Here is a 21,786-nt window from a genome sequence, read left to right as displayed (position 1 = left end):
AGTGGTATACCGTCTAGGTTTGTGTAAGCACACTCTATGATGTTTGCACAATGACAAAATCGCCTAACGGCGCATTTCTGAGAACGTGTCCCTGTCGTTAAGCGACGCATGACTGTATAGACTATCTGGAGAATGAAGGGTCGGCATCTACTTTGAACCCAGCAAATGTTGAAAATTTTTTTTCCCTAACTCTTACAGGCATTTGACAAATTATATATGCAAATATGTTAAGGATTTCCTTTGGTTTCTTAAGTCACTATGATCAATATTTCTTGCTTATTTAATTTCTAGCTTTCCAATAAGATGTATTTTGTCTTTAGAATCATGGTATTTGAAGTTTCCAAGCATGTCAAGTTTTTAAAGTATTTTCATGCCTCTCTACTACAAAATGGGTGTTTTCATTTTGCCACGGTAAAGAAGCTTAAATATCATAATCTCCAAATTTCTTTAAAATTACAAAAGAGTTTCTGTGCCTGGCTTAGGACACTTGGAGCAACACACCATGATGGCAACACATTTTACACAAGTATTATGTTCCTGAGAGCCTTGCATAAGTTAAAGTCCACGTGATTCCAAAATTATGCCAGCGACTTTGGGTTTCAGGCGTTTTACTTTGTCAACTGAGATGGGCCCTCCGCGAAAGTCATTCAAATATTATAATTCACTCCTGCATCGCCCTCCCCATCCTTTGGGAATTATCCGTCTTAACCGATCTTTCATATTTGCACATGGTGGGGCAGTGCTTTATTTTCCATTTTGCTTCACAAAGTGAGGCTTAGACATGGAGGTTTCTGCGGTTTGGTAAAATAAGGAAGACCTGATGCATTAACATGAGTAGAAAGCCCTTCCTCTGGTTGCTTTTGTAGGTGGCTCCCGATTGGACCCTGCAGGCTCCTTTGTCCCGACCAACACCAAGCAGGCCCTGTCGAACATGCTGCAGCGGCGCTCGGGCGCTGTGATGCAGCCGCCTGCCCTCCACGCCCTCACTTCGCAGCAGCAGTTGATACAGATGAAGCTTCTGCAGCAGCAGCAGCAGCAGCAGCAGCAGCGGCTCCTCAGGCAAGCCCAGACTCGACCCTTCCAACAGGTTTGTCTGGATCCAGCCATGGAGTCCTCTGCCTTCATTACTTCCTCTAGCAGCGGATGAGTGTTGAGGGGGTGGTGGCATACGCTTCCTGTGTGTGTTTCCCTGTATTCTTGGGTGAGTGTGGGACTCTCTCTCATACAGGTTGATAAATACCTTCCCTCTGTTGTACTTTAGTGTTGTCATTGATCAAACAACTGCTCGAAATGTCTTATGCTCATTAAAAATATGCCTTAAAACAAAAAGAAGAGCTAATGACTTTCTAGTCACTTAGAAGGAGCAGGCCTTTATCCTTGAAGTGACCTTCTCTGAGCGCTCGTCCCTGTTATAATTACCACCATATTCTGTACTCCTGTCAGCTCTACTTTCATGTATTATTACTAGATTCATTTCTCTGAGGTTGTGTCTTGGAAGCCCTAGTATTTCTTAGGTTTTGTCCTGCAGCGCCCTGCGCGGACTACTTTTAGTGTATACTTAATAAAGTCTGTAGCAGACAGTAGTTACATCACAAATAACAGTCAGTATATGGATACCTTCAATTTAATTCTTGATTTATATATCTTTAGACCCTATAACCCAATTTTCTTTAACTTTTAGATGACAGTGATTGTTTAACAAAACAGTCGTGGAAGCACACACAACTTAGTATAGATAAGTGAAACCCACGAATCTATACAAATACGTTAAAATAAAAAGAGGGAGGTGAGACTATGACTTCTTTTTCTAGTTTCTATATACTTTTTGTACTTTCCACTTTTTCTGAAAAAATGGCACTATTTTGATGGTGACGATGATGATAATAGCAGCTAGCACTAATGGAGCACTTACTATTTGCCAAACCACTTCCCAGCACTTTAAATGTGGTAGTTATCCTAGATCCCAGAACAGCCCTATGAGTTAGGTTCTTTTGTGATCCTCAAAGGAAGGAGCCAATCTCCAAGTGCATCCTGCTCTAGGAAAAACCACAAAACTTTCAAAGGAGAAGAAATTCTAATGCTTTTAGAAATATTCTTTGTATTTTGGATCACTTTCTAGACATATCTCCAGCGATAACTTATGGTACTTCTGCATTTATTAGTCCCCTTAGTGATTTTGGGGGATGTGCTGGGGAATTAGTTATGCATTCTTAGAAATGATTCCTTTTTTCACCTGTGTTACTAGAATGATGGGAGAAAGGAAACTAGTTGAACTGCATGAGAATGCAAATGGCAGTCACTGCCTACCTGTCTCTCCCTGACCTCTAGCCATTGCTCAAACTCCCTGGGTGTCAGGTAAGATGGGCCTAAGTTGCTTTTCACCCAGAAATGATGAGGATTTGATTAAAATTTTTAAAAAAGCATTGATTTTACTTAAATAAGCAGCATGTTTGGAGCCATTTAAAACCTTAGTGGAATTTTAGCTCTTCTTGGGGATGAACAAAAATAGTTATACCATTGTTTCAAATCCTTATCAAGATAAATAAAAAATTTACTAGGCGTAACCATCCCACTAGAATGAATTCAGCTCCCTTTCAAAGTAATTTAAGCCTAAGTAAAATTTACCTTCCAATAAGTTTATTTTTTCATATCTACCTTTTTATCATTAGGTGTAATTTGTCTTATTAATAGCCCACTTTCAAACTATTACTGTCAATTCTGTTTTGAATTGCTCCAAATAGTTCCTTGTTGTTGTTAGTGCCATCGAGTGGATTCTGACTCCTAGCGCCCCTGTGGACAGCAGAGGGAACCCTGCCTGGTCTTTCTCCACCATCCTCTCACCTTCTGGCGCTGTATCAGACAATGCTCTGTTGCTATTCACAGGGTTTTCATAGCCAGTTTTTTTGGAAGTGGGTGACCAGGTCCTTCTTCCTAGTCTGTCTTAGTCTAGAAGCTCCACTAAAACCTGTCCACCATGGGTGACCCTGCTCATATTTGAAATACCGGCGGCATAGCTTTGAGCATTGCAGCAACACGCAGCCACCACAGTATGACAACCGGTAGATGGGTGGTGTGGGTCCCTGAACCCAGGCCGCAGTGGTGAGAGGGCCAAATCTTAACCACTAGACCACCAGGGCTGACCTGAGTGCTTCCTAGCATTGGGAAAAAGCTTCTGTCAGTCATCGGCTTTTCTGTTACGGACCATTGTGTTAAGACATTGGTATGGTGTCTAGAAACCAGGTGCTAAATAGTGTGGATATTGTTAGATATTTTTAATCAAATTATTTGATGTAATGATTGTTATTATAATCAAGTATGTTTTCTTACAGGTTTAGTGCATATAGACATGCATAAAGATGTTTTGGCAAGGAAACGTGTTTTCCTTAGTTACAGTCTTCATCCAGGAAAATAATGATCGCTCTCCATTCCTTACTCAAAGTCCCTTGTTTGGATGGGACTCAGTATAGTGATTGCTACCTTTCTGTGCCTCAGAACCTCATCTATGGAACGGAGCTGAGGCAACACTTGCTTTATAGGGTTCTTCTGAAATTAATGATATAATACATGTAACAGACCTTAGAACAGTGGCTGGTTCATAGTAAGTGCTCAAAACATGTTAGCTGCCATACTTACTGTTTTATTAGTATCATTTTATGGTTGTATTATTTCAGAGGAAATCCCTGTCCCATAAAAATGATCTTTATTTTCTTACATATGTTAAAGATTGAAAGAGAATAAAAGCACATCAGATGCTGCTTGTATAATTACACTAATTGTCCCTAGTAAGATTGGCGCTCAATGGCCACCAATGGAAGAGACCAATAAAAAAGAATGTTGTTTAGTTTTCCTAATAGCCATTTTTGTTTTTTAGAGCCGTATGTTTTTACTGTCTAAATTCCTGTGGTACAAACTATAGAGGGGCTGATTCCAATTTCAGTGTTAAAAATATCGCTATATTTTATTTTCTACATATCCTATGGGAACTATCACAAAATACAGAATATTGGTTATAATAATGCAAAATGCTGCTTAAACTGTTTCCCAGTCACCCTTTTCTTATGTTCAGTATTTTTGTTCTGACAGAAGGACCTTCCTTCTCCACCCCCAACAAATCAGTTTTCTATGGAAGGGGCTTTTGGAGGGAGTCTTTAAGTTTTGATGCAGGAAAAGGACTTAATTTTATGCCTTGATTTATGGTATCACTTTATCCTGATTTCTCCCTTTCAATTCACAAAATCACTTTGTGTTCTTTGTAATAATCAATGCCAGACAATTTGTTTTAAGAGTCCAGAGATAGACAGAAGATGTGTTTAGCTTAAACTGGTTGAGACACATTTGGAAGAAAACAATTGGTTGTAGGCTACAAAGAATGAATCATAGGGATTTTCATGACATTAAAGAGGAAGATTTCTGACAGAGGACAGAAGTGATGTGCCTGGTTATAGCTGGTGGTTACCTTTGGGAACCTTTGGTTATCAACCATGGAGCGGGTGCCATCATTGTGTATCCAAATGAAGGAATTAGGTGACTTACAGAAAGGACAGTGACTGAGTCAGAGCCTCCCAGGGTTGTTAGCTTCTTGGCAAAAGTGAATCTGAAACCTCCTGCAGACATGGCTCCTGGATTGATGAAGTCCACTTGAGTTGAGCACCCAACCTTTTGCTTGGTGATTGATCTCCTACCCTACAGACATGGTGTTACCTAGGAATATCTGTTTCCTTCTTTTGCTTTCTCTCTCCTACGCATTCTTTAGCAGTGTATTTCAAATGTACAGCCGAGAGTAGAAAATTATATAGCAAACTCTAATGTACTTACCTAGCTTTATTAAATAATAATGTTCTGCCATATTCACTTTAGATCATTTTTTGAAAAAATAAAAGATTACAGATATGGATGAGGCTCCTTGTCTCCTCATTTCCCTTCTTTCCTATAAAGAGGTCATCATTATCATGAATTGAGTGTTTTTCTTATGAATGTTTTTATACTTTTACTGCATATTTTTGCATCCTTTGACATGAATGTCATATAGTATTACTTTCAGATTTGAATCTTTATATAATAGTCTCACACATGTATTATTGTTTTGCAACTTTTTCATTTTGACTAATTTTGAATTATATCCACTTTGTTACACATAGTTTTATTCATTTGTTTGTCCTGGTTGGATGCTATTCCATTTTGAATATTAACATTTATCCATTCTCCTGTTGGTGGTCATTTAAGTTCTTTCGAATTTTTTCTTATTGTTAACGATGTTACAGGAAACATTTTTGTTCATTTCTTCTGCACACGTGGAGAGTTTTAGGGTATGCACTTGGAAGTGGAAATGCTGATTTGATTTCCAAAGTGGTGGTAAATGAGTGTTTTCCTTTCTCCACATCCTCACCCAACTTATAATATCTTCAGACCTTAATTTTCTCATTCAGAGCAGGTTAAATGGTATATTGTATTATGACATTTTAATTTACATTTCTGATTACCTGTGAGTTAAGACGTCTTTTATAACTTTACTAGCTATTTAAATTTTCCCTTCTGTAATTTTCCTGATTGTATAATTTGTGCATATTTCAAAATAATTTGATTCTTATTTGCTAAAGGTAGGCAAAATAGTCTTGTTGAAACAACTCTTGAGTTTTGACAATTATCTTTAATGCATTTCCCCAGAAAGTATACTTTATATACATCTCAGTGACAAAAATAACTTAGGAGGACAGAAACCACTGAACTAGTAAATATGTCCTGAACCCAATCATTTTGTTCCTTGGATGGAAACATGTCCGGGGAAGTGGGTACTGTGCTTATTAATATCTGATATTTTTCTGTTTGTTTGAATGATGAAGAAAGTGCTCATTTCCTTTGCTAAAATTATGATTAGGCAACTATAATCATCTAGAAGATAGTACACACAGCTTGATTTTTATGAGAGGGGGAGAAGATTGAGGTAGAGGAGTGAGATGGGACCAGTATACAAAGGTGGTTGTTTAATCTAAATGCAAATGTACAGATGCAGTGAATTATGTACCTACACCCAAAATGGAGAGAATAGATATTATTTGCTTGGGAAATTCCTCCCATAATTTCTAGTCCTTAATATAGTACAATACTTTTTCTATTAGGGTTGAGAATCTTTTGCCTCATCTCTGTCTCTAAAACTCAATGAGCAAAAATTTTTAATATCTCAGATAAAATGTTGCTTAGAATCCACTTATAAAAATGATTAAGCAAGTGAATCATTTGCCTGAGAAATAGGAATTTTTCCTAGGCATTTAGTTCCCTTTTTTAAAATCAGATTTCCTGTTAGTGGGTAAACACTGGTTGCTGCATCAGTATGTGTTGTCTGTTTTGGTTGATTGAATGTGTGGTTAACCTGATGCTCTGTTTTCATTTGCATTTACTGGGGATGGAGCTATCTAACTACATCCTCCAACAATATATGACTTACTGACTTGTTCACTTAATGTGTTGTTCGTTTAATGTGACCCAGATGTCCTGAGCTCTCCCACGGGCTCTGGGCAAGAAGGACTCTGGTGCCCTGTTGCTGACACTGGGGTGCTGCCATCCCTTAGCTGCAGGAGTATGTGTGTCTGATAGCCCCCTACTTCTTTGATGTCACCACCTAACCTCGAGGTTGTGCTATTCTGTTAAATGAATATTACCATATTATTTATCACTGTACCAGCCTATGGTGACATCATTTGGCATAAAAATTAATAAAATCTCATTAGTACCTGGATTTTTAAGTCTTGAGTCCCTGAAACGTTGTTTTAAAATGAACTATTTCATATGTATTTTGGCTACACACGTTAGGCTGAAAAATCTTATCTGTGTTGTCTGCCGTTTTCTTGCTGTCCCCTTTCTGTAGGACTTCTGTAACTCTGCTGTCTCCCTTCTGGAAGACTTTGACAACATAATGGTAACACCCCTGCTGTCATTCCTTTTTCTTTCTTTCTTTTTTTTTTTTTTTAGTAAAGTTTTATAGCATTACTCTTTGAACGTCAAAATGAGAAGCGAGTTATTCTTCTTTAGCTGGTAATAATTACAGTCTTCATTTCACTGTTATTCACTTGGTTTATGTCTGAGACTGTAACACAGAATCATGAATGCATTGACCATGTTCGTTTAGTGGAATTTATTTCTGAAAGTGTTCCCCTTTGGTTGCCTCATGGTTTTCATCATACGTGTGTATGGTGTAGAAATCAGTGGACGTTCATGGCCTGGGCTTGGGCGCATAGACCAGTTCGTGCACCTTCATCTCAGTCCCAGTTTTGAACCCATCTCCTCCTAAGCTCTTGCTTCTCTCTGTGGTAACTGACATCATAATAGAGGAACGCATGGCATGCTGACTCATAGGCCAGTGCAAGATAATGAAAACCGTGGTTATGAAACATACCCTTCTCATCACATCCCACTCACTGGCTATTCCTAAATTCTCAACAGACCGCATCATCTTTATTTTCTTTCCGGTATGGAGAAGATGTTTTTTTTGAGCATAGGTCTTGTGCATGCATGTCATAAGACTTCACCTCTACTGCTTTGCCTGGGCTAGCTAAGAATGCATGTTTTGCATTAAATTACTTGTAGGTTTCTGTATCAGGTAGCCAACCCACAACATAAACCCAAGAAGCATTAGAATAAAAAAGAGCACACATCTCAGATGTGAATGTAAGTTAACTTGTTTCACTGCCAATTTAATGGGTAACGTTTTCTATACATTGATGAAAATATCCTTAACTGCATATTCAAGCTTTGAAAATATTTAGGTTATTTAAATACTTGTTATGTAGGCAATTTCTTTAATAGTTATTTCAGCAAAGAAAAGTTTGGAGACTTTGCTGAAAAGAATCTATTTTTCTTGACACTTTGTGTTATACAGAGAGCAGTTGAGGTTTTTATTTATTTAAAAACTTGAATTAAACTTTATCAAATTTGAAAATATTTTGGAGATAGCTTATGTTTGCTATAGGGCATTTATTGTTTAGATGTAATTCGGATAGAAAACAATTTGCATCAGTCATTGATTTTACTTTTTTTTTTTTAATAAAAATAGACAAAATATTTTGTCAACTATTTAAAGTCAAAAGGTTCTATGATTTCTATATTCATTCAAACTACTGGAAATGTGTATATATAGCTTTGCTGCCCTTTTCACCATTCTTATTTTCCTTTAATATTCTCCAATATTAGGAATTTAATGAATGTATATACTCAACCAATCGTTATATTCATCATTTATGGGCATGTTAATAGAACATATTGTAAAGGTTCATTATTGTATGAGGTTTGTTTATTTTAGAATGAATCAGTTTGTTCCAGCAGTTAATGTTACTGTTAATTGATTCCCAACCAAGTTATATTTGATGTGAAAGCTTTGTAAAAGAATCAAGCATAACGGGTCAACAGGACCGCTTATATAAAATTTTCTCTGTGTCTATTGTCTGCAATCAAAATACACCATTATGATGTGAGGACCATAACTTCTGGTTCACGTTATGTGTTTGTTTTAGCTTAGGGCGCCATTACTCAGCACCTTCCAAACTAGTAGTCACAAATAAAACCCTTTTGCTAGGTGACTCATGAACCATTACCTACTGATTTTCATTGGGTGACTTTTATTATTATTCCTAAGTCAGCGTTTTCAGAAGCAGTTACTGTGGTTTTTCAGGTACAACTTGTCTTTCTGCTTGCGACCCTTACACACTATTGAAAAATTACTAAATGGAGATTTTAAAAAATCATTACTAGTGTATTGAGTGGATAGAAAATTCCTGATCCTGAAGTGCCACTGATTGTAATGCTTACTGTCTGCTAATTGGAGGTCTATCCAGTTCTCCTTTAGAAAGAAGTCTTCACATTTGCTCAGTTGACTGAGGGAGTGATTGCTAATGAAGATAACAAGACCCAGAAGAATGAAAATTATGTTTGAGGATGATTTATTGAAAATTTTTAACTTACTGGATGCATTAATTTCAAATTATGCAAAAGGCCTTGGAGTCAATATCTCTTTGAGTTCAGATACTTGTCTAATTAAAAATAAAGCAGTAAGAGAGAGAATTGTTCTTGTAAAGGCCGAGAGGATGAGTCAGTATTGAACAGCACAGCTTTTTTAGAAGTTTTTAGAAAGTGGACATTTTAGAAAATATAATGGATTTATTTTTTGTACACAGAGGCAAGCCCAAAGCAAAGTGCATAAAAACGAACTGGAGAGACCATGTGTAAGAAATGACCTCAGGTAGCAATGTAGAGATGGCTCTATGTAATTATCAGAATATCCTGGCTGACTGTGGCTTGTTCCCTTAGCACATGTAAGTCAAGTACCTGAGCCATGGGAGCTGGAGCTGGGTCACGAACATGTCTTGATTTTCTCTCCCAGTGATATGCTCAAAGTCAGATGGCACCTGGCTCGACACAAATATTCCATCAAAAACCAGCCTCCTGAGCTGTCTTTTGCACCCATAAAAATGTGAACTAATGCTGCCTCTAATTGTTTCCGTTAAGCAGAATAAAGCAAGAGGGGAAATTGAGCTACTCCCCAGATGTTAATGCAAGCAGAAAGAAGAAATCATTAGAATGATGGATGTAAAATTAAATTAAAATTGAGTTTTCAAAACAAAAGATGTTGCTAAAAAATATGGGGCAATTGGAAAGCAGTTGGTAAACTAATTTGTGCTGAAATATAAATCCTAATTTACCTCTGGAACTCTTGATTAACAGATAAACTAAATTAAATCTTAGATTTTCTCCACAGATGTTTGTTGAGCACTGACTGTGTGCCAGACATTGTGCTAGGAACTGATTAAAATAAATGAAGTGTAGGAAGTCTTCAAAAAATCACAGATAAATGGATTATGTTTAAGGTGACCATATGTCCCGATTTGCCAGGCATGGTCCCACTTTGCCCCTGTTGTCCTGGCCTGTCCCATTTAGGATGATACATTATATAGACCCTTTTGATTTAATGCAGCCAAACCATCCCCACCACCATTAAAAGACTTCTACTAAATGCCAATCTTTAGTTTCCTGGCTTATTTCCACGTTATGGTCCTTGTTCAGCATTTGTAAAGTCTTTCAAGTTACCAAAGAACTTTTCTTAGTCGTTCATTCATTTTTTCTTTTCTTTTCTTTTTCTTTTTTTTTTTTTTTTTGTGAGAAAGATCAGCCCTGAGCTAACATCCATGCCTATCCTCCTCTTTTTGCTGAGGAAGACTGGCCCTGGGCTAACATCCATGCCCATCTTCCTCTACTTTATATGGGATACCACCACAGCATGCCCGGACAAGCGGTGCATCGGTGCGCACCCGGGATCCGAACAGGAACCACCAGCAGTGGAGCGTGTGCACTTAACCACTAAGCCATGGGGCCGGCCCCAGTCGTTCATTCTTTACTGAACAAATTGAACTATTTCTACAAGTTGAAATAATGTGTTTCTAGCATTATTCTGGGAAAACAAAGAAAAGTAGGAGGCCATTCCAGTTTTGTGGGAGAGATGGGTATTTTTCATTCAGGACCACATATGATGATAAAGCTGTGAGAGAGCACTTGGCAAGTGTAGCCACGGTGAGGTGTTTTCTCAGGAAGGTGTTGCATATCTGAATTGTTAGCTACTGTGCTTAAGTAGTAAGTCGGGAAAAATTGGTGGTGGGGGAGCACATATTCACAGATAAATAGTTTACCTGTAGACAAAGAATGGTTGACTGAGAACGCATGAATTTTAGAGGGTAAAGGTGGATTTGAAATGTTTTATCTCTTTCTCCTTGCTTCTTTGAACGTTAGTGTTTTCCTTGGTTGTTAATTTTGTTAGTTTTTTAAATGTAGAATAGGTTTTAATTCATTTCTTAAGTCTCCATGATCTCAACTGTTATTTTCAGTAAAAGAGTGTTTCCCAGGAACTGAGACATTTACCTCATTAGTATTCTAGGTTCCCCCACTTGTGTGTCCTACTTTGTTTCATGATGTTCGTCAATAAACCAAGGAAGAGCAAAGAGTTAGAAAAGATCTGTTTTATGCATTTGCATGCAGCCGTCACACACAGATTACTTCTTGTTTCCCTCCAAGCCAAAACAGGGCAGGGATATTGTAGCATATTTATGGATCTCAAAATTCTAACTCACATATAAATATTCATTTTTTTCCCTTTCTGTAAAAATGATTTACCTATATTTGTCCCCACAAAGAAGCACACTAAGTTTCAGAGACCTCTTCCAACCCTGTCAGGGAGCACTGATTCAAGGAGTGGGACTTAAAGATCTGGTTGATTTAATGCCTCCTTGGCATAGTGTTTGGATGATCAGGAGCCGTTTGGATACTTAGGCTCCAGATTGCCACGCTGCCGTGACATGGCTTCTCATAGAGGGAGTTTGGGCTGTTTTACTTAGACCCAAGCAAATAGAGATATAATCGCACTTAGATTAATCAGGGTGAGTGTGTCTTCATGGTACCCTGTTCTGGAAAGTTAGATTCTTGTTGAAGCTGTTATATATACAGATATCTGGGAAATTCGTGTTGGGTCCTTGAGTGGGTGGATAATCACCTTAGCAGAGGCTGAGGTTTCTCATATGCCCTCAGTGATTTTATATGGGGATCCGAGAAAGGTCTTCACTGTCTGATGTATACATTTGGTTTCAATATCTCATTCATTAACAAGTCTTAATAAAGATTCTCCTTTTGATGTCTTATTGGGATGAGTTTAAGAGGCTGTGTCCCTGAAGAATAAGCACCAAATGAGGATTTCTATATTTTCATTCTTCATATCACATATGGAGACACCTCGCCATAATGGAACGAGCACTGGGCTTTGGAGTCAGACTCACCTGAGTTCAGATGCTGGCTCAGCCAGGTCCAGATGGGCGAGCCGGCTAGGCTCCTTAAGCTCTTTCAGCCTGGCCTTTCCTGTCTGAAGAAGATGGGGATGATGCTCCTCCCTGTGGAGTTCTTGTGAGAAATGGGGATAAGAACAAGAATCCCCTTCCCTAGCATATAAGAGATGCTTCATAATTGTTAGTGTTCTCCTCTTAAGCTAAATGTTTGTCCCTTTCTCTGTGCTGGAAGTATCTATACTACTTTCCAAGCACATTAAAGTGGTTTTCTATGACTGTAATTTAGCACTTTTTAAAAATGAGGACATCTTTTGTATACAACAATAGTAAAATATCCTAGAATAAACCCCATTCTTTATAATTAGTAAGTCCTAAAAAACCCTAGGGACGATCGGAAGCTAGGCCTCTCTCTGTGGTGCTTCCGTGAAATAGCTTCTGCTGGCAAGACAAGAAGCAGAGACGGCTGCTCTTATGATTGTGTGTATTTTCTGAAGGCGAGGACATATATTAAATTAAGAGTGGTGAACAGATGTTAATTGGTTGTATTTTATATTGTAGTTGGTTAGAATTATATTTGCTATTAACTTATAAATTTTTAAAATTATATTCTAATTGATTGTTAGAGTCATAGAAGGTCCCAATTCATCCCTTGAATATATGGCTAAATAGACAGTTTTTAGGTCACTATGAAGAAGCTTCATTAAAAAATCATGAAATTTGTATATGCCATTTGTAGGTACCACCTGTTCTCTTCTTTTATGGGCAGAGGATGGTGCAACTCGGTGGTTTCATATTTCACACTGAGACGCTCATGCCCCTCTAGAGTGAAAGGCATGAGCCTGTCAGTGTGAAATCACTGCCCTGGAGTGTACAAGAAGGCTGTCTCAGAGCCTCTCTGATGAGCAGACCATTGGTTATTTTGGCTTGTATTTATGTCTATTTGTATTTGTATTTATGGGGACATCCATAGTCGTCTTAGGAAGAAATGATGAGTTCAACAATCTCTACACACATAAGAAATTGATGAGAAATTGTATTTAATGCAGGTTGGAAGTTTGCAAGTTCTGTACTCACATAAGTGCGACTTGGTGTCATGGGTTATTGGGGTTTTAGCCAGGAGCCAAATCAAGCCCTTGCTGTAATGATCAAGAGTGCATCTCGGCTTTGTTTTCCAGGGCCAGCCGGGGGACCAGGCTGCTCTCTTTGCTGCACAAGTGCGGCCCTCCCCTCAGCTCTCCCAGTATCCAGGGCTGCAGCAAGCACAGGTACCACGTTTGCTTTGTAGATGCTGCTGGGGGTTTTAATGCTCTTTATTTGAAGTGAGAAAGCAAGTAAATAGGATATCAACTCCCTTGTGGGGTCTAGAAGTTAGTTACTTCTTCTGCTTCTAGGTTATAATTGACATTTCAAATGAGCATTACCAGTGATTGCTGAATAAGTCTCTGGATTGATTAATTTAAAGGGCGTAAAACATTTTAGGAAATTCTTGAATTAAAAACATAAGTAAATTCAAACCTCTCTATTAATGCTGATAGTAGATATTGAAACGCATAACAGTCCCAGAGTAAGTATTTTATGTTATAATGTACAATGATGTAATTCATGATTGAATCTATCGTCTTCAAAGATAGCTTCAGAGAGAAGTCATGGTACAATAAGGAGATAATTGGCCTTGGAATCAGACCTTGGCACAATTCCTGGCCACTTACCAGCTGTGTGACGCTCTGCAAGTTACTCTGAGCCTTGGTTTCCTTCTCTGTAAAACAGAGATGAACGTTGTGAGGATTTAAGACAACCTGTGGAACTAGCCTGGCACCAGATACAGAGTAGCTGCTTGACAAATGATAGACTTGCCTTAATATAATGCACATCTTGAGCTGTTTTTCGAATAATTCTGCGATTTCTGCATCCATATACTTTTACTCTGTCCCTCTCACAATCAGGAGCCTGGGGGTATTGCTGAGATTACTAGTTGGGTCTGGCAGCTCCTACTTTGTCTACCCTGAAGGGAGAGCCGAGGTGGCCTCCACAGGCACTGAGCCCTTCAGCCTGGATCCATTCACGCTGCCTGCTGGGAGCTCCCTTGCACTGCTCTGTCTTCCAAGTCAGAGCTGTTCAGCTACATTAAAATATGGTGCTTTGGGGATTTGGAGAGCAGTTCTCTTCTACTTTAATCAGCATTCTGTTCTATCAATTGTAGGTAGTGATCCAGCAGAACCTCAGGTTTTTCATTTACATTAGGTATCAAGATTTAGAGAAACAGGCACTCATATATTAATATTGAATGGAAAAATTAAGTGTTCAGAGTATTGGTGGAGTGCTGAAGTGGGCTATGGTCCCACCAGGACTAGAGGGTATTGAATAGTCACCGATTACACCCTTGCTCTCTGGTTAAGGTATCAATTGGGTCTTTTTTTGTAACTGGTTAGTTGCTATAGCACATTCATCAGCTCCGAGGAGGTGTAGTCATATGTTAGTAAAGTGTACTCCATTGTTTTAATTTACGTTGAGCATGGGTAGCTGATCTGACTCATTTTGGAAATGACATTGATGATGCTTGGGATCTGTTAAACATTGATGTCATCTGTCATCTGTGCAATAAAGGTATTGATGCTTGCCTGATTATTTCTTTTTTTTTTTTTTGTGAGGAAGACCAGCCCTGAGCTAACATCCGATGCCAATCCTCTTTTTTTTTTTTTTGCTGAGGAAGACTGGCCCTAGGCTAACACCCGTGCCCGTCTTCCTCTACTTTATATGGGATGCCGCCACAGCATGGCTTAACAAGCGATGCGTTGGTGCGCGCCCGGGATCCGAACCTGCGAACTCCGGGCTGCCGCAGCGGAGCACGCACGCTTAACCCGGTTGCGCCACTGGGCTGGCCCCTCCTGATTATTTCTGTACGGAAACATACTCTTCCTTCCCTCAAAATAAGCAACTGATCATAAAACTAATCTCCTAACCAAGTGAGAATTCATTTTTTTTTTTAATTGCATTTTCTGGCGAATCATTATATACAACCAGTTCATTCTGTAGCTTTTTGGCTAGCCTCTCTGCCTCCACAATAGTCCTCCTCGTATTTTGAGTCATAAGAGCATTTGAAAACAGTGAATTTTAGGAGGCTGCTCCTGGGTTTGTCTTTGCCCCATGTATGTTAATAATGGGAAAGCTGGTGGTAAATGGAAACGTTGACTTCGTTCCTTGTGTCTGCCTGCAGACCATGCCCCAGGGCTATACGATGTACGGAACACAGATGCCTTTGCAGCAGACCCCGCAGCAGCAGGCTGGCAGTGTGGTCCTGTCCCCCACCTATAACTCCAGAACCTATCCAGCCGCACATTCCAACCCGGCGCTCATGGAAAGACTCCGACAGATGCAGCAGCAGCCCAGTGGCTATGTCCAGCAGCAGGCGTCGCCGTACCTGCAGCCCTTAGCCGGCTCTCAGAGGTGACGCTTGTGGAGATAATGATGGCAGTGGTAGACCCTCAAACCCTTACCTTTCTTATGCTTCTTCTAGGGTGTGGTGCTACATGTTGTCTTTATGAGCTTACGTATTTGCATGTAATTTGCATTCTGTTGTCTCATTGGTAGGCGCATCCTGATAGAGATTCAGGATAAGCAGTGCTCCATCTTGTTGAGTTCATTCAAGGCCCCTGTACTTTGATTCCCATCTTCCATAGCATGGGTGTAATATTTTTAGATGACACCCACTATGTTAGCTCCAGTGTCCTTTTTTCCCCCCTCTTTTAAAAAAGTTTTTTGGCTAAAAATATCTAAGATAAAAAATGTTGATTATTGTTAGCAATGCCTTACTAGAATTATGTTGATCAGAGCCATCAAGTCTGTGATTGCAATACTTATTGTGCATGGTGCCCATAAGCGTTTTCTTAAATCTTAGCTTCTACCTTTTTCGCTTCAGGGATGGTTGGCAAAACAGGGTCGTGAAAGTCTTTTTTTCAGTTCTTGCTTTACTCAGATCCATTAGACATGGTGTATATCTGCACTGTCCATTATAGTAGCCGCCAGCCACATGTGGATATTTAAATGTAGGCTAATTCAAGTTAAATTAAGAATTTAGTTCCTTGGTCACAATTGTCACATTTCTAGTGTTCAGTAGCCATGTGTAGCCAGCAGGGCCAGCATTAAAGGTATGCCACCTGTGCAGGGACATGGGCCGCTGTGTGTAGAAGGGCTCTGTGCTTGGTTTAATGCCCTACTGTCACCCTCTTGAAATTCTTACTCATCTTTGATTAGGAACGCCTGCCGTTTTGTTTTGCACTGAGACCCAAAAATTATGTAGCTGGTCCTAGTGGCCAGTGGCTATCTTATTGGACAGCACAGATGTAGAACATTTCGGTCATTGTAGAAAGTCCTGTTGGATGGCACTGATCTAGAAGAATTGTTTCATACACAATCATGTACTTTCGCAGACAGCAGCCAAGCTCCACGTGTCGTCATCTGGCTCCACGTCAGCTCTAAGTTATCACGTTTGGAAAGTGGGCAAGGTTGATGGTATTTGGGAAAATAAATAAATTTGGAAAACATGCATCATCTTTATTAGTTTTCTAGTAAGTGGAAGCATAGCAGCATGTTACCTAAGAACTTTAGAGCCCTAAATTCTGGATTTAAATCCCGCCTGTGCCATTTGCTATCTGAATAACTTTAGGAAGTTATTTCTCTGGCTGTTTTCTCTCTCTCTCTTTTTTTTTTTTTTTTTTTGGTGAGGAAGATCAGCCCTGAGCTAACATCCGTGCTAATCCTCCTCTTTTTGCTGAGGAAGACCAGCTCTGAGCTAACATCCATTGCCAATCCTCCTCCTTTTTTTCCCCAAAGCCCCAGTAGATAGTTGTATGTCATAGTTGCACATCCTTCTAGTTGCTGCCGTATGTGGGACGCCGCCTCAGCATGGCCGGAGAAGCAGTGCGTCGGTGCGCGCCCGGGATCTGAACCCGGGCCGCCAGCAGCGGAGCGCGCATACTTAACCGCTAAGCCACGGGGCCGGCCCTGTTTTCTCATTTTTAAATTGGGGAGAACGAAACTGCTGACCTCAAAGTGCTGCTGTGGGGAGTAAATGAAACAACACATTTCAGACTTTTACCACAGAGTAAAATGCTCAGTTAATGTCACTTATTATTAAAAACTATTAAAAGTTTTTAAAAAGTGATTTGTGCATGGTTGCGGTTTTGTCTTAAGTGGTAGGTGTGCTTGATGTCCTTTTCCAAGTGATCCATCTGTCCCTGGGAATCTAGGTTGTCTGGACCACTGGCCTTTAGTGCACTTGAATTGTGTAAGTAATTATGAACACAGTCGTTTCTCTGTGCAGATGTGCAGTGTGCTAGTGGCGCCGATTACAGATCTGACAGCACACTTGGGCCTGAAATCAGGTTGCGTTCTTCTTTACCAGACTGAATCATCAGTCCCTTCAGCAGAGCCCCCTGGTGGGCGGAGGCATGGATGCGGTGTTGACTTCCACACACCCAAACCTTCCCTCGGTGCCCCTGCCCCAGGACCCGATGAGAGCCAGGCAGCCGCAGGTTCGACAGCAGCAGAGGCTCCTCCAGGTACGGGGCTGGGAGGTGAGGGCAACTCGTCAGCAGTCATAGGAAATGACAGGCACTTCATTTAATTGCCAAGTTCTAAGGAATCCTGTGTATTTGACACTAGGAGCCAAACTGGTGCAACTTAGTTCCAACTTGACAAGGGTCTTCCTTTGACTGTGCATCTGCTAGGTCATGGGCAGGAGAGTGCACTTTGCACAGCATCCTTCCTCTTTCACAGAGGTTCGGGAGGATAGCTGGGTGCCTTTATTTTAACAATCAGTTTCACCTTACGCAGTCACTATTGAACCTAGAGGCCATGTGATTTCAAATTGCAAAATTTCTTATATGTGTTTTTTTAGAAAAAATAAAATTGAGCTGTCTAGAGCTTTCATCAGATTCCTAGAGGGGTTTGTAATCCAAAAAAGTTTGAGTAACACCTCTGCTCTGATTAGGCTGTGAAGTTGGAGTTACATAGGTAGGATATTTCAAAGGGATATTTCATCTTGTCTCTGTTAGAATCCACAGAGCTATCCTTCAACTACTGGGTAGAAATAGTTGAGTTTCCTATGTACGATTCCTCCCCTTGACACATTCTTGCTTCTAACTTCCTCATTTAGGAAATATCAGCTATTACATTTACCTGTTGCCTTTATCTTCATTGTTCGCAAGCTTGTCCTATGTTATTGGGTTGGAGATTGCCTGATGAGTCTGTACAGTGGACTCTAATCTTATCAGCAGTCCACCTAGAGATGCAGTGTTATTTTATGTATTACTGAGAGAGAAAAAAAAAATAGCACCAAAAATGGGGGCTCTAGTAGAGCTGGGTTATTCTCTTAGGGTAAGGTCAGTATTTCTATAAACCTGTCATGAAAGGGACAGTAAAGGAACCTGCGTGTCTCAATCTTGACACTGGATGAGGGAAGAAGAAATACCTCCCCTGAGACCACGAACCACAAGCTCAAATGGATTTGAGGTTTGAATTCATTGTGAACCAAAAAATTCTGGTTGGCAGTGCCCCCAGGGGACAGATAGATGCCAGTACAAATCCTCTAGAACCAGGCTTCACAATTGTAAGATGCCCTAGCTGCATCCCAGTTTTCACCTGTTAAAGTGTGGAAAGTTGTATCACCAAGTTGATAACATATGGTAACTGGTTTGGGGGAGTGTGGCCTACCCACGTCCAGTTGCACTCATTGTAGAGAGGTTATCTCCAACGTGGTGAAATCCCCGTATCCTCGTAAGTAAGATGGAAATAATTAGAGTACTTACCTCTTCAATATGTAGTGAGAATTAAATGTGAAAATGCAAGTAAAGCCCTCGTTGGGCAGTAATGCTGTTACTATTACCATTAAGATGACTATTAATAATCATAGTGATATTCTTAAAATGATTTTCTTCCAAGTTCTGAGGATATTTCAAAACTTTTTAGGATTGATATTTATAGTTCCCTCTGTTTTAATATTTGTCATTTCCAAATCATTGAGGGAAGTTATTACATTATTTATTTACCGCTTCCTGTCTTACACTGGTGTTTTTTAAGGCTGCAAATTTGGAAAGCCTTCCTTATTGGTTAATATGTACTTTTTGTCCCGATTAACATAATATGTCCTCCTGTTAATTTTTTCATTAGCAACACGTTCCCTAGAGATAAAGAAAAGTGATTTACTTCTGCATGAGGATTACACTTACTCCTTTTTTTGTGATTGACTATGTCCTTAAAGGAACAAACTAATAATTATGAAAGTGGGTTGATTTTCCCTAAAAGAGTTCACAGAGCCAAATGGAGAATTGGGTTCATACTGCAAGCACCGTGCTTCTGGTCTAACTTGCATTATTCACGTTGGGAGTGACCCTGCCCAGCCCTCTGCTAGGATTCCATATCCATGAGCATTGTCACTTAGTGAGAAATGCCATCTGGCAAGAGCTATTTATTACCTTGCCCTAAAGAAGACAAATAGGGGATAGTGTGCAAACCAGGTTGGAAAATGCAAAGAATGAAAAGTAGTCTGGCGCCGTCATCATCAAGATGAAGGGTATGAGTGGAGGAAACTTTAAAGGTCTTTGAGACAAACTACCTAATAATATTTTCCTCTCTGTTCCCCCTGGTGGATGTCTAGTCTGTTTCTTCTGTGATTTGGAAGTATTTTCCAAGAGCTATGTATTCGAGCCAACTCTGTCACAGACAAAATTTATGATTTTATGCTGGTAATTTATACCAGAACTTCCCACATCTACATCTTCCTTTAAAAAAAGTCTAATCTCAGGAGTTGTTCAAGAACAGCTCCTCCTCCCTCTCCTCTTCCTCTTCATCTTCATCTTTCTTTAAAAAAAAAAAAAAATCTACCCTTCAAGAGTCCCTGCAGATGTCATAGGGAAGAGAAGATAACTACCGAGCAGCCTTTGTGTAACCTGGTAGTATAAGGTAGCATAAAACATGTGGGAGAAAAATGACGTGGAAGGAGTTAAAACACTAAGTACAAAGGATGTGGGTCAGTGTCAACAGTGAACGCTGTGACTACCCGTGGAAGAGATCCTCGGGGTTGGAGGGGTCCAAGAAGGCTTCCTGGAGGAGCAGAATTTGGTCTTGCCCTTGAAAGATGCACAGTGTTTGGCAAGGCAAAGATGGAGGAGGCAGATGTATATTATTCTGTTGCCACAAAATAATTAAATCAAAGGTATACGGGGGAGAAGGTGGGCATGATATTAGCCCCTGCGCTTAAGTGTATGATCCTTTCTTTCTTTCTAGATGCAGCAGCCCCAGCAGCCGCCCCAGCCCCAGCAGAGTCAGACCCTCAGTCTCCAGGCGATGCAGCCCCAGCAGCCTTTGGTAAGGCCTGGGGTTTGGGAATCAAACGTGGGCATTTCTCTTTAAAAGGCAGGTGGCATCTTCCATGTCTCATAAGATTGTTAAAAATTGAAATAGCCTAAAGATACCCTAGCAGTTTTTCCCCAGAACCTTATCAGAGTAGGATTGTGTTGTTGTAGTCTGTATATTTATTTATAGAAATGTATAAATAAATATTTGGCGTTCAGTAGGTTATACCATTTTTCCTCTTCACATTTTTTCAGACTTTTCTGTGGACTTAAAATATTTATATTCAGACACCAAGTTTTTTCTAAACAATGTTAAAATCATAGTTTACTATAAAGATATGTTTATAAGATTATCTAACTTTACTTTGAATTTTTACTATAATCTCAGAAAACCGTGAGAGTGCTTTCTAACATGTTATCTTTACTGATGTAAAAGAAACACGGATTTCAGCCAGTTAGCATTTGCTGCGAAAATTTTCACACAATTCATAGTTGTACAGTCCACCTCTCTGGCTTTGAACCCTTGTATGTGTAGCGTCCATCAGCGTTTTCTAAGACTCGGTGATGGACAACAGCCTTTCCTTTTGCAGCGGCCATATTTCTGCTTTATTATTTACTTACTATTTTTCTTTAAATTGCCTCTCTTTCTGTTTACTTAAATAAACGTATTCTAAAAAGGAGCATTTTGTCACTACCATCAGTGGTCACATCACTTGCTGCACATTGGAAATATCTGTAAAAATAAATGCTTGCCCTGAAGGTTGCTCAGTGAGTACTACCCGAGACGAGCTGGCCACCGCACGTGTCTCGCACTTGGGGAAGCTCTGGTGTAGACTCTTCAGGACAGGATTTGAAAGAGGGATGGTTTCACAACTTGTAGTAAGAGGGGACAACGTGGGCTGTAGTACAGTAGGAGGGGTCAGAGTAGAGTTCGGTGGCAGAGTCCCAAATACGACTGCTAATGGGACATAGTCAACTGAGCAGGACATCTCCAGTACACTTCACAAGCCTCTGCCTTGGCCAGTTTGATCTCCATGTGTAAGGAAATTCTTCTTGATCATGGTTCTGGTTTGTTTAGCTCTGGTTTTGTTTTTGTTTTTAATGCATCTGTGACATTTATTGCAATCCACCTTAAAAAATCCTTTTTCAAGTGAAGAAAATATGTAAATATTCACAGACTGCCTGCTGTCTTGATCAACAGAGGAGTCTTAGCAGGGACTGGCTGACTGACACATGTGGAAGGGACACCTTGGGAGGGGGTACTGCTAGCTGACCCACACGTCTCACCTAAGAACAAGACACAACTTCGTGTTTTGAAATAATTGCAAAGTAAGGGAAGAGTTGCAAGAATAATGCAAAGAATTGCCCTAAACCTTTTATCCAGATTCACCAGTTAACATTTTGCCACATTTGCTTTATTATTCTCTCTCCACACACACACACACACACACACACACACACACACACATCCACTGTTTTCCTGACCTGCACATATGAGTAAGTTGCAGAGTCATCGCCCTTTACTCCACATACTTGTATTTTTTCAAGAACAAGGGTATTCTCTTACAAAAACTTGGCACACTTATTAAAATCAGGAAGTTGCACATTAATACAGTGCTACA

General features: G+C 39.8%; 1 protein-coding gene across 11 annotated transcripts in view; it reads left to right on the top strand.

The window, feature by feature from the left end:
- The window catches only part of MED12L (mediator complex subunit 12L), a 320,889-nt gene that overhangs the window by 283,546 nt on the left and 15,557 nt on the right, over positions 1-21,786 (top strand). For all 11 annotated transcript variants that reach the window (XM_087430389.1, XM_087430382.1, XM_087430388.1 and 8 more), the window contains 5 exons: positions 867-1,087; positions 12,989-13,078; positions 15,028-15,257; positions 17,215-17,371; positions 20,097-20,177. In XM_087430389.1, the coding sequence (XP_087286515.1) occupies positions 867-1,087; positions 12,989-13,078; positions 15,028-15,257; positions 17,215-17,371; positions 20,097-20,177 (779 nt within the window). The remainder of the gene's footprint in view (positions 1-866; positions 1,088-12,988; positions 13,079-15,027; positions 15,258-17,214; positions 17,372-20,096; positions 20,178-21,786) is intronic.

This window comes from Ceratotherium simum, chromosome 5, assembly GCF_057802395.1.
Source record: "Ceratotherium simum simum isolate JZ-2026a chromosome 5, ASM5780239v1, whole genome shotgun sequence".
In the NCBI taxonomy this organism is placed as follows: Eukaryota; Metazoa; Chordata; class Mammalia; order Perissodactyla; family Rhinocerotidae; genus Ceratotherium; species Ceratotherium simum.
The sequence above is the reverse complement of the archived record's forward strand: the minus strand, read 5'-3'. Positions and strand labels throughout refer to the sequence as shown.